Source organism: Phacochoerus africanus, chromosome 15 (genome assembly GCF_016906955.1).
Source record: "Phacochoerus africanus isolate WHEZ1 chromosome 15, ROS_Pafr_v1, whole genome shotgun sequence".
NCBI classification, from domain to species: Eukaryota; Metazoa; Chordata; class Mammalia; order Artiodactyla; family Suidae; genus Phacochoerus; species Phacochoerus africanus.
This window is the reverse complement of record NC_062558.1, coordinates 112816642-112829887: the sequence shown is the minus strand read 5'-3', so window position 1 is coordinate 112829887 and position 13246 is coordinate 112816642. Positions and strand designations below refer to the sequence as shown.

At 36.3% G+C, this 13246-nt stretch overlaps 1 protein-coding gene across 5 annotated transcripts in view; it reads right to left on the bottom strand.

The window, feature by feature from the left end:
• BTRC (beta-transducin repeat containing E3 ubiquitin protein ligase) overlaps window positions 1–13246 on the bottom strand; it is a 181544-nt gene that overhangs the window by 79584 nt on the left and 88714 nt on the right. For 3 of the 5 annotated variants that reach the window (XM_047759636.1, XM_047759635.1, XM_047759638.1), the window contains one exon: window positions 8030–8107. The exons of the other annotated variants lie outside the window; for them this stretch is intronic. In XM_047759636.1, the coding sequence (XP_047615592.1) occupies window positions 8030–8107 (78 nt within the window). The remainder of the gene's footprint in view (window positions 1–8029; window positions 8108–13246) is intronic. 5 annotated transcript variants of the gene reach the window in all.

The following is a 13246-nucleotide window of genomic DNA, read 5'->3' as shown; positions in this document are numbered from 1 at the left end:
TGAAAATTTTATTTCAATAACAAAAGAAGTATGCAGGAGTTCCCGTCGTGGCGCAGTGGTTAACGAATCCGACTAGGAACCACGAGGTTGCAGGTTCAGTCCCTGCCCTTGCTCAGTGGGTTAACGATCTGGCGTTGCCGTGAGCTGTGGTGTAGGTTGCAGATGTGGCTCGGATCCTGCGTTGCTGTGGCTCTGGCGTAGGCTGGCGGCTACAGCTCCGATTCGACCCCTAGCCTGGGAACCTCCATATGCCGAGGGAGCGGCCCAAGAAATAGGAAATAGACCAAAAAAAAAAAAAGTATGCAGTTAATATTTAGGGGATAAAGTACTAGAGGTTTGTCTAGTTAATTAATAAAAATGTTATTTTATTTTTCTGAAAATAACAGTCATGGCAAGAAGAAAACTAATTTGTTTTCCTTCAAAATTCCTCTTCTCCTCAGAAGTGAGTATAACATGCTTAGCAGAGCATTAGATAGACTCAAGAAACCTGTAGGAGTTTCTAGAATAAGGCTATATATAGACTTTTTTTATTTAGATATTTCATCTGTAAAATGGGTATAAGATCTTGTTTATCTCTGAAGGAAGTCACCTAGATTAGTAAACTAAAACTTGTTACAGTCCTTAGATCACTCTGGAATTAAAAGGCTGAATAATCAAATACTTTACCTTCATTATTCTACTATTATTAGACCCTTCCCGCTAAAATTAAACTAGTGCAGACAACAGCCACAGGCAAGACAGGTTCTGTCCCCATACAACATTTGAAAAGGTAGCCTCACTGCTGAACCAGAGACAGAGAGAGTTTTGCGTTGGAGTACTTTAATACATTTTTATATTGCATATAAAGAACATAAGCATAAACCAGTAAGATGCCTTACTGAAAACTACCTTCTTTGTGAAAGCAGGCTGTAATTCTGAACAAGTTTTCAATTTTCACACTGCTGCTAGGGTAAAACATTTTAAAGAGTTTAATTTTTTACAATGGATTCAATGACATAGGATTATCTAACAAAGTAATGGCTAATCAATAGAAGGTTTAGTTGTCAGGTGAAACATATAACACACTAAAAGGGATTGATTGCCAGACTTCTCCGTATTTACTAGAAGGTATATATTTAAAATGACACAAACTTGTTACCAGGCTGCATTCTTTTAACCTTGCAAAAAGCTGCCTAAGAAATCTGTTCAGCAGCCCTATAGCAAAATAAGACATAGTATAATGAAAATGGCTAGTGATTGGGGGGTGGGGAAGGAGCTACGGGGACCTTCAGATATATGATAATATCAAAGCAAGTCCTCAGCAAGAACATGGGATAGAAAAAGCAAACTACAAAGCGCCATCTAGGGAAGGTGGAACTGAGCTTTTAAAATGCCACAGCGATACTACTGAATTTCGTTCAGTACCTGCAAAGCTGTGTATGATCTCATTCCATGTTACTCTTAGAGCAGATTTTTTAAGGGCTCACACAATTGGGCACAATGGCCCTCCCCCTTTAAAAATGTTTTCTTCTTTTTTTTAATGGTACATTCAGGTTAAGCACTGAACACAAAATGAATTGGGCCCATATGGACTTTGACCAGCATATAAGCTGCTTCCTTTATAATTTATTCACAATATCAAGTCTCTATATGAAAATACACTTTTTATGGTCATTGCAACCCAGGAGTTCAATAATATTTTTTCTACTAAGTCAGTGATTACACAATTTATCAAAGAATGATTACACTGAAATAAAAATAAAAACAAAACACCAACCCCCTATATAGTCTTCCTTCCTCAAAGTAATTTTAAGAAAACTGGTTATTAAATTGCTTCTTTTTGAAGAAGGGTTTTTGTAGCTAGACACAAATTGCAAAAACCATGTTGTTGTTTTTTTTTAAAGTTATTATACTCTGAAGAATTCAGCCGAAGCGGGAAGTTAAATAAACAAATCACTTTATCAGACTTCGAAAGATCACTTTTGTCTTACTTAAGAGACCTACATTAATTACCTTTAAGGTCTTTTACATGGACTATTTAAAATAAGTATAATTTATTTATTTCTTTCAAATGAGGTGCTTCTTCCAAAGTATTAAATAATGTCTACAAATGCAAAGGCATTTTTATAAACAGGTAATTAAAACAGATGACTAAAATTAAGTCAAGCTGCAAAACATTACCCAGGATGCATTGTGTGTGTGTGTTTTTCTTTAATAAAGATCTCAGGCAATTTTTTTTTCCTATCCAAAGCCCAAAGCACTTCAGAGAGAAAAAAAGAGGTAGGAAGTTTCATGGGAGAAAAACACACATATATAATTAAATAATGCCAAACTCCAAACTAAAGTATTTACAAGATAGTCCCTTAAGCATAGTTTGTCATTTTACAATTACACCTTGCCTACTGCCAAGTCAAAGTGCTTACTATTGCCACTAGGGGGAGAAATGTCTTAACACAAAGCAAAGGCAGATAGGGAATGGGTTTTCTTGAGCAATTATCAGAACAAAGCTCCCTTGGCTGTGTGTACCTTCTAATTACTCAATACAATTAAAATGACTAACCTAAAACAAATAGGGAAAAAAACCTGCTTGCCTGATATCAGGGACTTCATTAAACCTTCCCCCCTCATCAATCAAATCAGAAAGAAGGGAATGCCATTATATACAAACGTTACAGAGCTGTTAAAGAAAGCAAATTGAGGGTTTCTTTTTTTTTTTTTTTTTTTAAGGAAGAAAAGAAGTGGCTCTCCTGAAAAAAAGAAATGTCATGGTATTTACCCATCTGGATGCTGCTTGAAAACAAATTGTCCTCCAAAGAGCAGAAATACAGTATGTTTTCTCTCAGTTCACTGGCTTATGAATGACTTTTTGTTGTTGTTGTTGTTTTGTTAATACACAGGATAATGTCATTTTCTGTGTCAGTGATGTGCTTTTTCCTCCTACTCATCCAACTGTATAAAGGAGCTAGGCCAGTCAGACCTCCATGCTTACACTAGGTTGTTTTAACTTTAAGTTCTTCACTGCTATTTTTGCGCATCTTCTCCAAGGTAATGTTTAGAACAACACAGGAATTTGGGGGAGGGGTGACAGGAGGTGGTAGGGACAGAAAACAGCTACTTACTCCTTCTAAAAGGCTTATGTGTAGTTCCTTTTATAAGGCCCAGTCATTAACAGAAGATGACAACTGAGTCATTTTTCTTTCAGCTGACAATTGTGACATTTTTCCAGCAGCGTGCAAGGTGTTGAAAACCTGGCAGCTGTTACCTCCTGGGATGAAGATACTTTTTTATCCTCCCTTGACAGTTTAACTCAGTGGGTCAGCACCTTTAAAGACTGCAAAGTATCCTTGAAGAGGATGGAAGCTTGAATTACTGCTCCCTCCCTAATCAATGTAAACCCTCACGGCAGGTGAAGTCTCCATCTATAGAGGTGCATGGGGGAGGAAAATGTAATGCCCTGAGCCAGATGGTTTTTATCTTGTTTTTAAAGAATAAAGGAACAAGCTAACAAGGGAGACAGCTACTTTGTTAGCTTCTTGGCCTCTCTCATGGCTTTGCATCCCCAGGGTTCCAGCAACACAAGAGAAAGAATACAGAAAACATAAACACTTAAAGAAATATAACTAGAGGGCTGGCATCATGCTGCTTTCAAAGAGTTGAGAGAGTTCTACTGAATGCTTTATTTATCACTGCCCACGTTCTCAGGATGGTAAGTGGACACATACACAAAGGGAATGGGGGATGGGGGAAGGATTAGATGGAGGTCACAATTTACTCAATTACAGAGAAAGGCTGGGCTGACAGATCCTATTAGCACCAATGTGAAGCAAAGAAGGAGTTCCATGTTGTAACCGTACTTTTCAAAAAGTAATGAGTACTTTCCTGTATCCTCCCAGGCCTTTGCCCGTGTTTGCAGATATGAATAAAAGCAATGAAGTTGCTATGGTTTTCCTGGCTACACATTCCAGGAATAAAAGTAAGAAGAAATTTGTAGCTACTCTGTACACCCTTTAAACAAAAGTTTACACTTGATGCAAAGAAATCATAAGATTATTCAGAAACCTAGAAAATTAAAAGAATATATTACATTCCTTTTTCCTTCCAATTCTCTTGCCTTCTGATATTGGAAATAAAATGGAAAGCAGATATACAAAATGACTTAGTGACATAAGGAGTAATGTCTCCTGATTTTTTCCTTCAATATTTTCTTTTTCTGCTAATGTCTTTGTCAAGTTTTGGAATTATGGTTATGGTAGCCTCATAATACAAGTCAGGGAGTGCTCTTTCCTTCCCTATTTTCCATCTTGGTTTTATTTATTTCTCAAATGTTTGATAGAGTTCACCAGGAAACATGGGCCTTTTGATAAATCGATTTTTTTTTTTCTTTTCTTTTCTTTACTGCGCCCAGGGCATGAGGAAGTTCCTGGGCCAGGGATCGAACCCACGACACAGCAGCAAACCAAGCCACAGCAGTGACAACGCCAGGTCCTTAACCACTAGGCCACCAGAGAACCCGATAATTCATTTAAATAGACATAAGGCTTTCAAATTTGTCTTGGCTTCAGTAAGTTGTCTTTCTCAAGGAATTCACCCATTTCATCTTAGACTCCAAATTTTTGGGTTGAAGTTCCTTAAAATATTCCCTTATTACCCTTTTAATATCTGTAAGAACTGCAGTGATAATCTTCCTTTTAGCTCCTCCAATAGTTAAATAACTCCAAGTTAACAGGCAGTGATCATATCCTATCAACAATGGTAAAATTGTACTTTAGAATAATATACGTAAACTCTAAAATTAGTTTAAATCAATACTAAATTTATTAGAACATAACTTAGCATTTAAAAATCAGTGGTGAAAGTTCCTGAAACCCCATTACAAATAGTCCGCAAAGGAGTTCCCATCATGGCTCAGCGGAAGTGAACTGACTAGCATCCCTGAGGATGCAGGTTCGATCCCTGGCCTCGCTCAGTGGGTTAAGGATCTGGTGTTGCCGTGAGTTGTTGTGTAGGTTGCAGACATGGCTTGGATCTGGCGTTGCCATGGCTGTGGTGTAGGCCAGCAGCCATAGATCCGATTAGATCCCCTAGCCCAGGAACCTCCACATGCCGAGGGTTTGGCCCTTAAAAAAAAAAAAAAAAAAAAAAAAAAAAAGGCTGAAAAAAAAAAAGAAATAGTCTGCAAAAGAATCTCAAGTTAAGGGACTGGCCCATATGATGCAAATCCTACTTATATTAACACTAGATAAAATGCAGCTCTCACATCTTTTTATCTATATAACTCAGCTAAAAGCAGGGTGGGGGGTGGAGCAAATGGCACCTCATTATTGTCATATGCATTAGAGAAAAGAGGGAGTTTAAACAGCTTATATATTATGTCCCACACTTTAAAAACTGGCAATGGGGTAATCAAGTTCAGGGCAGTCCTGGACATCTGCCCTGTGACCCGCTTCTATTGACCCCTGCTATTCATCACTCATCCCTAAGATTGAGAGGGCAAGCTCCTAGGGAGTGACCACCACAATAGACAGACACAAGCCAACAGTAATCTGGTTCGAGCAAAAAACCAGATGGCACTGCAATAAATTTACAAATCTGCATTCATGGGGCTGTTAAAACACCCAGAAGCTAAAAGACTCCAGGGGCCCCAGGAGGATCTCCTACTTCCCTGTTTCTAAAGGCCATTTCTCTTTCCAAGAACATTGAGTTCATGCTCTTCACAAAAAGAATGGAGATAAAACCGTTTACAAAGAAAGGACTGGGGGGGAATGGAAGCCTCATGACCTAATTAATCTCCAGAGCTTGGATCTCAACACTGAATGACAGATATTAGAAAGATCATTTTGGAGCACCAGGAGGACAAATCAAAACAAACCCAAAAAAGGTTGTTAAATTAAAGCGGAGGAGTGAAATGAACCTGCTAAAAAGCAATGGAAAAAACAACATTAAATCTTTTTCAAATACTGCACACAACAGATCTTGCAAATAGAAAATGATTCAATAATGTATGCATTTATTTTTTAAATGAATCAGATTAGTCCCATGTGTGACCTGCTGGTCCATCTGTATGTGCTGGACTTAATAGGCATGATTCTCTCTCTTGCTTCAGTTTGAAGTATGAGAGAGATAAATTTAGTTTAATTTTCAACAGATCAGCCTATCCATTTTCCAAATGGACCATCTGGATCAGCCTATTAAAATTAATTTATAACTTTGCAGAGTGAAAATTCGTTTGTTAGCTTAAATAAAGTTGCCAAAACTTTTTGTCATGTCATTGTTTTCTGACAGTTGTTTCTATATAGTGGGTAGAGTGTTTCTACCTCCAAATTTATCTTACTCAATACTGTCTATATATTTAGATTTATAGGTCAAATGTTTATTTCCAAATAGTTAAAGCTGTAACTGAACAACAGCAATCCCTGATCATCTGGTAATTTAACAAAGTTTCCTGAATTGATTCAATTCTACTTATTAAATAATTATTTTTATTTTTTTTAAAGAAAGGAAAAATGCCCATCCAAAATTTGTTTAACATACAGTAAATAAAACATGAGTGTGTCACAATTTCAACTACTTTTCCCCTAAATTAACAATGTCTACAAAGTAGAGTTAGAAGGCAGAAGTAAAAATGCTTTGGCAACACTGAGATCTGGGTTTCAAATCACTCACTCGGCTATTTTTTTATCTATAAATTGGAAATCATATCTAGCAACTTTACAGCACTATAATGAGAGTTAAGTAAAATAAGTATCAGCTTCATGGTGGACACTCAATAAATACTCGATCTCTTCTTTTCCCTAGAATAATGCCATAAATGTATGTAAATTAAAACTATTTTTTACTACTGCTGATACTCCTCTAACCCAATTTTATATTTAAAATAAATAGGTGGATCCCTAGTTTCTGGCAACACTGTAAGAAATTGCTTTCGTCGCCAGTGGGAGATGAAGCAACATCGGAGGGTGCTACCGGTAGTGAGAAGAACCATTTTTTCTTTTTTTTTTGTCTTTTGTCTTTTCAGGGCCGCACCTGCAGCATATGGAGGCTCCCAGGCTAGGAGTCTAATTGGAGCTATAGCTGCCGGCCTACAGCAACGTCAGATCCGAGCCGCATCTGAGACCTACACCACAGCTCACGGCAATGCCGGATCCTTACTTAGCCCACTGAGCAAGGCCAGGGATTGAACCCGTAACCTCATGGTTCCTAGTTGGATTCGTTTCCCCTGCACCACGACAGGAACTTCCAAGAACCATTTTTTCTTACCAAATGTTTTTGAACATTTTAATTTTTAAAAAGAGAGCTCCATGGAACTGAACTTTCAAAGAAAAATGTGTTACCTTTGGGGAGTGGGGGCACCGTGGTGAGTAAAAAAAATTATTTTAAAGTTGTCATCAATAATGGCTTTTACTTCTAGAAATTGCAAACAAATATTGCTCAGACTAAAAAGGAGCTAATTTAACTAACCCCTTTAGATTAGTATTTTTTAATATATGAAGAATCTTAATAGAAAAGTAAAAGTAGGTCAACTACTGTATAGCACAGGGAACTAAATCCAATCTCCTGTTAGACCATGATGGAAAATAATATTAAAGAATGTGTGTGTGTGTATATATATATATATATATGTATATGTATATGTGTGCATATGTATGTGTGTGTATATATATATATATATGAATGACAGAGTCACTTTGCTATAGAGCAGAAATTAGCACAATAGTGTAAATCAATTATACTTTAATTAAAAATTAAAAATAAAAAAAGTCAACTATTCTATTACCTGTACTTAAGAAGCATTTTTCTTGAATGAGAAACCTTTTATCTGATTTTGTTTTCACTACACATAAGCAACTGACTGCCCTGTACTTGTATATCTACAATATTTTTTAAAGGACTGGGAAAACAACGTTAACTGACTGAAATTGATGGCTATATCCATCCCAACTTCAGCATAACCTTAATTTAAGCTCCAGTACTTAACGAATGGCAAATTGAGGGTTTCCTGTCTTTTGTTTTGTTGGTAGCTTTTTATTTTAAGTAAGACTGAATTTCATACCTGTCTAAGTGAATTCTTCTCTGGTATTATCTTCCTAGGGGGTTCGCCATTATTACAGTCTTCTCTCTCTGAGGAATTCTGTGAAAGAAAGTAAGCTTTAATTCAGTTCTCATTATCTTCAATCTTATTCTGTGGGAGTAAACTGAATTACATTTCTAATTCTGTAAGCTAGAATACCATGTATATTTATGCATTCATTCATTTGAAGATTTATATACATACAGACATACACTTATATAAAGAAAACATATGCCCATGTATATAAATAAATGTATGTAAGGATCTAGGTGGAAAAGTATTTCATCTATATTTAAGCACTGCCCAGAAAATTATATTCATTACATGTCTAGTTCATTGTTCTTTGAAAATGCAGGTTGGTACTGGACATAAGAATGTGCCAGTCTCAGAGTTCCCGTCGTGGCTCAGTGGTTAACAAACCTGACTAGCATCCATGAGGACATGGGTTTGATCCCTGGCCTTGCTCAGTGGGTTAAGGATCTGGCATTGGCATGAGCTGTGGTATAGGTTGCAGATGTGGCTCAGATCCTACCTTGCTGTGGCTGTGGTGTAGGCCAGCAGTTACAGCTCTGATTCGACTTCTAGCCTGGGAACTTCCATAAGCTGCAGGTGCAGCCCTAAAAAGACAAAAAAAAAAAAAAAAAAGAGCTCCAGTCTACATTTAGCGATAACAACTTAAACCAGGATTTCTGCCTTCTGTTTTAAATGATTAGTTTTAAACTATAGTAAACGTGATTGGTACAAATTCTGAAAGTCTAAATCCTTAAAAAAAAAAATTATTTCTTTTCGTCTCATTTCATAATTGATTTTCTTTATTAAAAACAGCATGTGTTTAGTTAGCTTAAAGCAATAAAATTTAATCAGCAGTTTAGGATTAGAGTCCACTCTTGCCACTATCACCTCAAACAGTAGCTAGAAGACTCTAAAATGTCAATGGAATTTTTAAATACTTAAGAGGGAAATAACAATACAACTGAAAGGAGTTTAGAGTTCTAAATATCAATACAGAGTAAAAAGGCAACCCATAAAATGAGTGGAAAAATTTGCAATTCATTTATCTGACAAAGGATTAACACTCAGAATATAGACAAGTTGTAAAAACTCAACAACAAAAACAAACCAACCTGATTCAAAAATGGGGAAATGGAGTTCCCATTGTGGCTCAGTGGGTTAAAGACGTTGTCTCTGTGAGGGTAAGAGTTTGATCCCTGGCTTTGCTCAGTTTAGTGGGTTAAGGATCCAGTGTTGCTATAAGCTGAGTTGTAGGTCATAGATGCAGCTCAGATCTGGTGTTGTTGTGGCTGTAGTGTAGGCCCCAGCTGTGGCTCTGATTTGATCCCTGGCTTGGGAACTTCCATATGCTATAGGTGTGACTGTAAAAAGTACACCACCACCACCCCCGCCTCCGGCAAAAAAAAAAACCAAAAAACAAAAAACAGGGGCAAAGAACTTGACTAGACACTTATCCGAGGAGATATACAAATGGCTAACAAGCACATGAATGGGTGTTCAATATCACTAATCATTTCAGAAATAAAACGCAAAAGTGCAAGGAGATGTTACCTCATACTTATTAGGCCACTATCAAAAACAAAAAAGAGAAAATAACAGGTATTGATGAGAAAAATCAGAACTATTGTGCACCTTTGGTAGGAACGTAAAATGGTACAATTGCTATCAGAAATAGTATGGTGGTTTCTTAAAAAAATTAAAAATAAAATTACTCTATGATCCAACAATTCCATTTCTGGGTATTTACCCAAAAGAACGGAAAGAAGAGTCTCAAAGAGATATCTGTATGTCTATGTTCACAGCAGCATTAATGACAGTTAAAATGTGGAAGCAATCCAAGTGTATGTTGGTAAATTAATGGATAGGAGTTTCCACTGTGGCTCAGTGGGTTAAGAACCTGAATTCAGTGGCTTGGGTAGCTGTGGAGTGGGTTCAATCCCTGGCCTGGCATAGTGGATTAAAGGATCTGATATGGCTGCAGTGGTATAGGTCACAGCTGTGGCTCAGATTCAAGGGATTCAATCTTCAGCCCAGGAACTTCCATATGCCATGGGTGTAGCCATAAATAAATAAATGGATAAGTAAAATGTGGTATATCCATAAAATGGAATAATATTCAGCCTTTAAAAAGGAAATTTGACGCATACTACAACACAGAAGAGCCTTGATTGTACTAAGTGAAATAAGCCTGTCACAGAAGATAAATACTGCATGATGCCTCTTATATAAGACACTTAGCAGAGTGTTCAAAATCATAAAGACAGAAAGTAGAATGGTAGTTTCCAGAGGCTAGAAGAAGGAAGGAATGGGGAGTTACTGCTTAATGGGTAGAGTTTCAAATTTTAAGATAAAAATACTTACAGAAATGGATGAGAGGGGTGGTCACAACATTATAATGTATTTAATACCACTGAATTGTAGGTACATTTTAAAATTGTTAATTTGATAAATTTTATGTGTATTTTACCACATTAAAAAATAATTGAAAAAAAATCTGGGAATCAACATGTAAATCACTACCTGCAAGGCAAATTCCAAATACATATTATTGGGGCTCTATTTTCCATAATTACATTTCTAATGTTAATATTTTAGAATTTGCAGCTGATTTACTCATTACATTATATATATTCATCACATCCTAATGGAGAAGTTATTTCTAGATCCAGAAATTATACCCAAATGAGTTTATCTGAAAATTTTTATAAGTATGAAATTATTAATAGAATATAGGATCATAACTGTGTTTTAAACTTAGGTATTAGTTATACACTTTTTGCTTTGTAGCAAATGTTGCATTTTAAAATATATTTAAGAATAGCATATACTCCCAAGGCAGCAGAAATAAAAGCAAAAATAAACCAATGGGACCTAATCAAACTGACAAGCTTTTGCACAGCAAAGGAAACCATTTAAAAAAACCAAAAAGACAACCTAGGGAATGGGAGAAAATAGTTTTAAACAATGCAACTGACAAGGGCTTAATCTCTAAAATATACAAACAACTTATACAGCAACTTATATAACAGCAAAAAAACCAACAAACCACTGAAAAATGGGCAAAAGACCTGAATAGACATTTCTCCAAAGAAGATATACAGATGGCCAACAAACACATGAAAAAATGCTGAACATTACTGATTAGAGAAATGCAAATCAAAACCATTATGAGATACCACCTCACACCAGTCAGAATGGCCATCATTAATAAGTCCACAAATAACAAATGTTAGAAAGGGTGTGGAGAAAAGGGAATCCTCCTGTACTGTTGGTGGGAATGTAAATTGGCACGACCACTATGGAAAACAGTATGGAGGTATCCTCAGACAACTGAAGATAGAACTACCATAGGACCCAGCAATCCTACTCTTCGGCATATATCTGGACAAAACTTTCCTTGAAAAAGATACATGCACCCATATGTTTACTGCAGCACTATTCACAATAGCCAAAGCATAGAAACAACCTAAATGTCCATCGACAGATGAATGGATTAAGAAGATCCATTATATACACAATGGAGTACTACTCAGCCATAAAAAAGAACAAAGTAATGCCATTTGCAGCAACATGGATGGAACTAGAGATTCACATACTAAGTGAAGTAAGTCAGAAAGAAAAAGACAAATACCATATGATATCACCTATATCTAGAATCTAACATACAGTGCAAATAAACCTTTCCACAGAAAAGAAACTCATGGACTAGGAGAACAGATTCGTGGTCGCCAAGGGGGAGAGAGTGGGATGGACTGGAAATCTGGGGTTAATAGATGCAAACTATTGCCTTTGGAATGGATAAAAAATGAGATCCTGCTGTACAGCACTAGGAACTATATCTAGTCACTTATGATAGAGTATAATGGATGATAATGTGAGAAAAAGAATGTATATTATATACATGTATGTGTGACTGGGTCACTTTGCTGTACAGTAGAAAATTACAGAACACTGTAAACCAACTATAATGGAAAAAGTAAAAATCATTAAAAAAAAAAAAAGGCATAGCATATATACAGTGTCAAAAGACCCTCTGTGGCTAACATCTACATGATTTGTACGTCACCTAGACAGGCCAGTACCTTAAGGTGATCCTTTTGAGCAGAAATCTCTTATGAGGTTTAACTTGACATTTTACATTTGTAATAATCACTTTGAGTTAAAGGTCCCTAAGATTAAGACAAATAAGAAGAAAAAATGCTATGTTACAAGCAAGGTATAGAGGCTTAATAACTTAAGAAATTCTAACTGTCCTTCCTCCCCATTCTAGGAGGAAAAAAAGGGGGAATGCAGACTATCTACAAAATAATGAGGAAGAGATAGAGTTGGAGACTATAAAGCATTCCAAATAAGGAATGAATGGTGTATACCATTATAAGAGAAACAAAGGAAGGGAAAGATCAATATTAAATACAAAAACCAACTGGATATTTAACTTCTTTTAAAAAAGTACAGATTGGAATTCCTGTTGTGGTGTGGCTCAGGGGTTAACAAACCCGACTTGTATCCATGAGGACGCAGGTTCTATCCCTGGCCTCACTCAGTGGATGAGGGATCCAGTGTTGCAGGAAGCTGTGGTGTAGGTCACAGACACAACCTGGATCCTGAGTGGCTTGTGGCTGTGGCATAGGCCAGGAGCTGTAGCTCCGATTTGACCCATAGCCTAGGAACCATATGCCTCAGGTAAGGCCCTAAAAAGACAAAAGACAAAAATAAATAAATAAATAAATAAGTACACATCAAGTGTTTTATATAAAATGTCTTATATAATAAAAACTTAAGCCACTATTCAATTTTAAACTTATAATTTGCAAGTAACTACTTCCCAGACCCTCCTTTAAATAAAATATTTCAAATCATCTAAGCTGTTTAATTCAGCATAAGATCCTATATTTCACAATTGTTTTGTTAAAATGTCATTATAATAAACTTGGAAGCCTAATTACTTTTTGGTGGAAGTTTGTTATACTGAAGACATTATAAATCACATTTTTATTCTACAGGTGCTTGGGCTGAAAGAAAATTGATGGCAAACTCTCCATACCAAATTACATAGTGAAAAATAGCGATCCGAACCTAATAGAATAAGTAGTGGCTATCCAGCCCACATTCACAATTTTCTTCCTCCAAACCCTCTGTTACCTGGTTTAGATAGTAAACTATTGAATGAGTATTATGAGAACATCT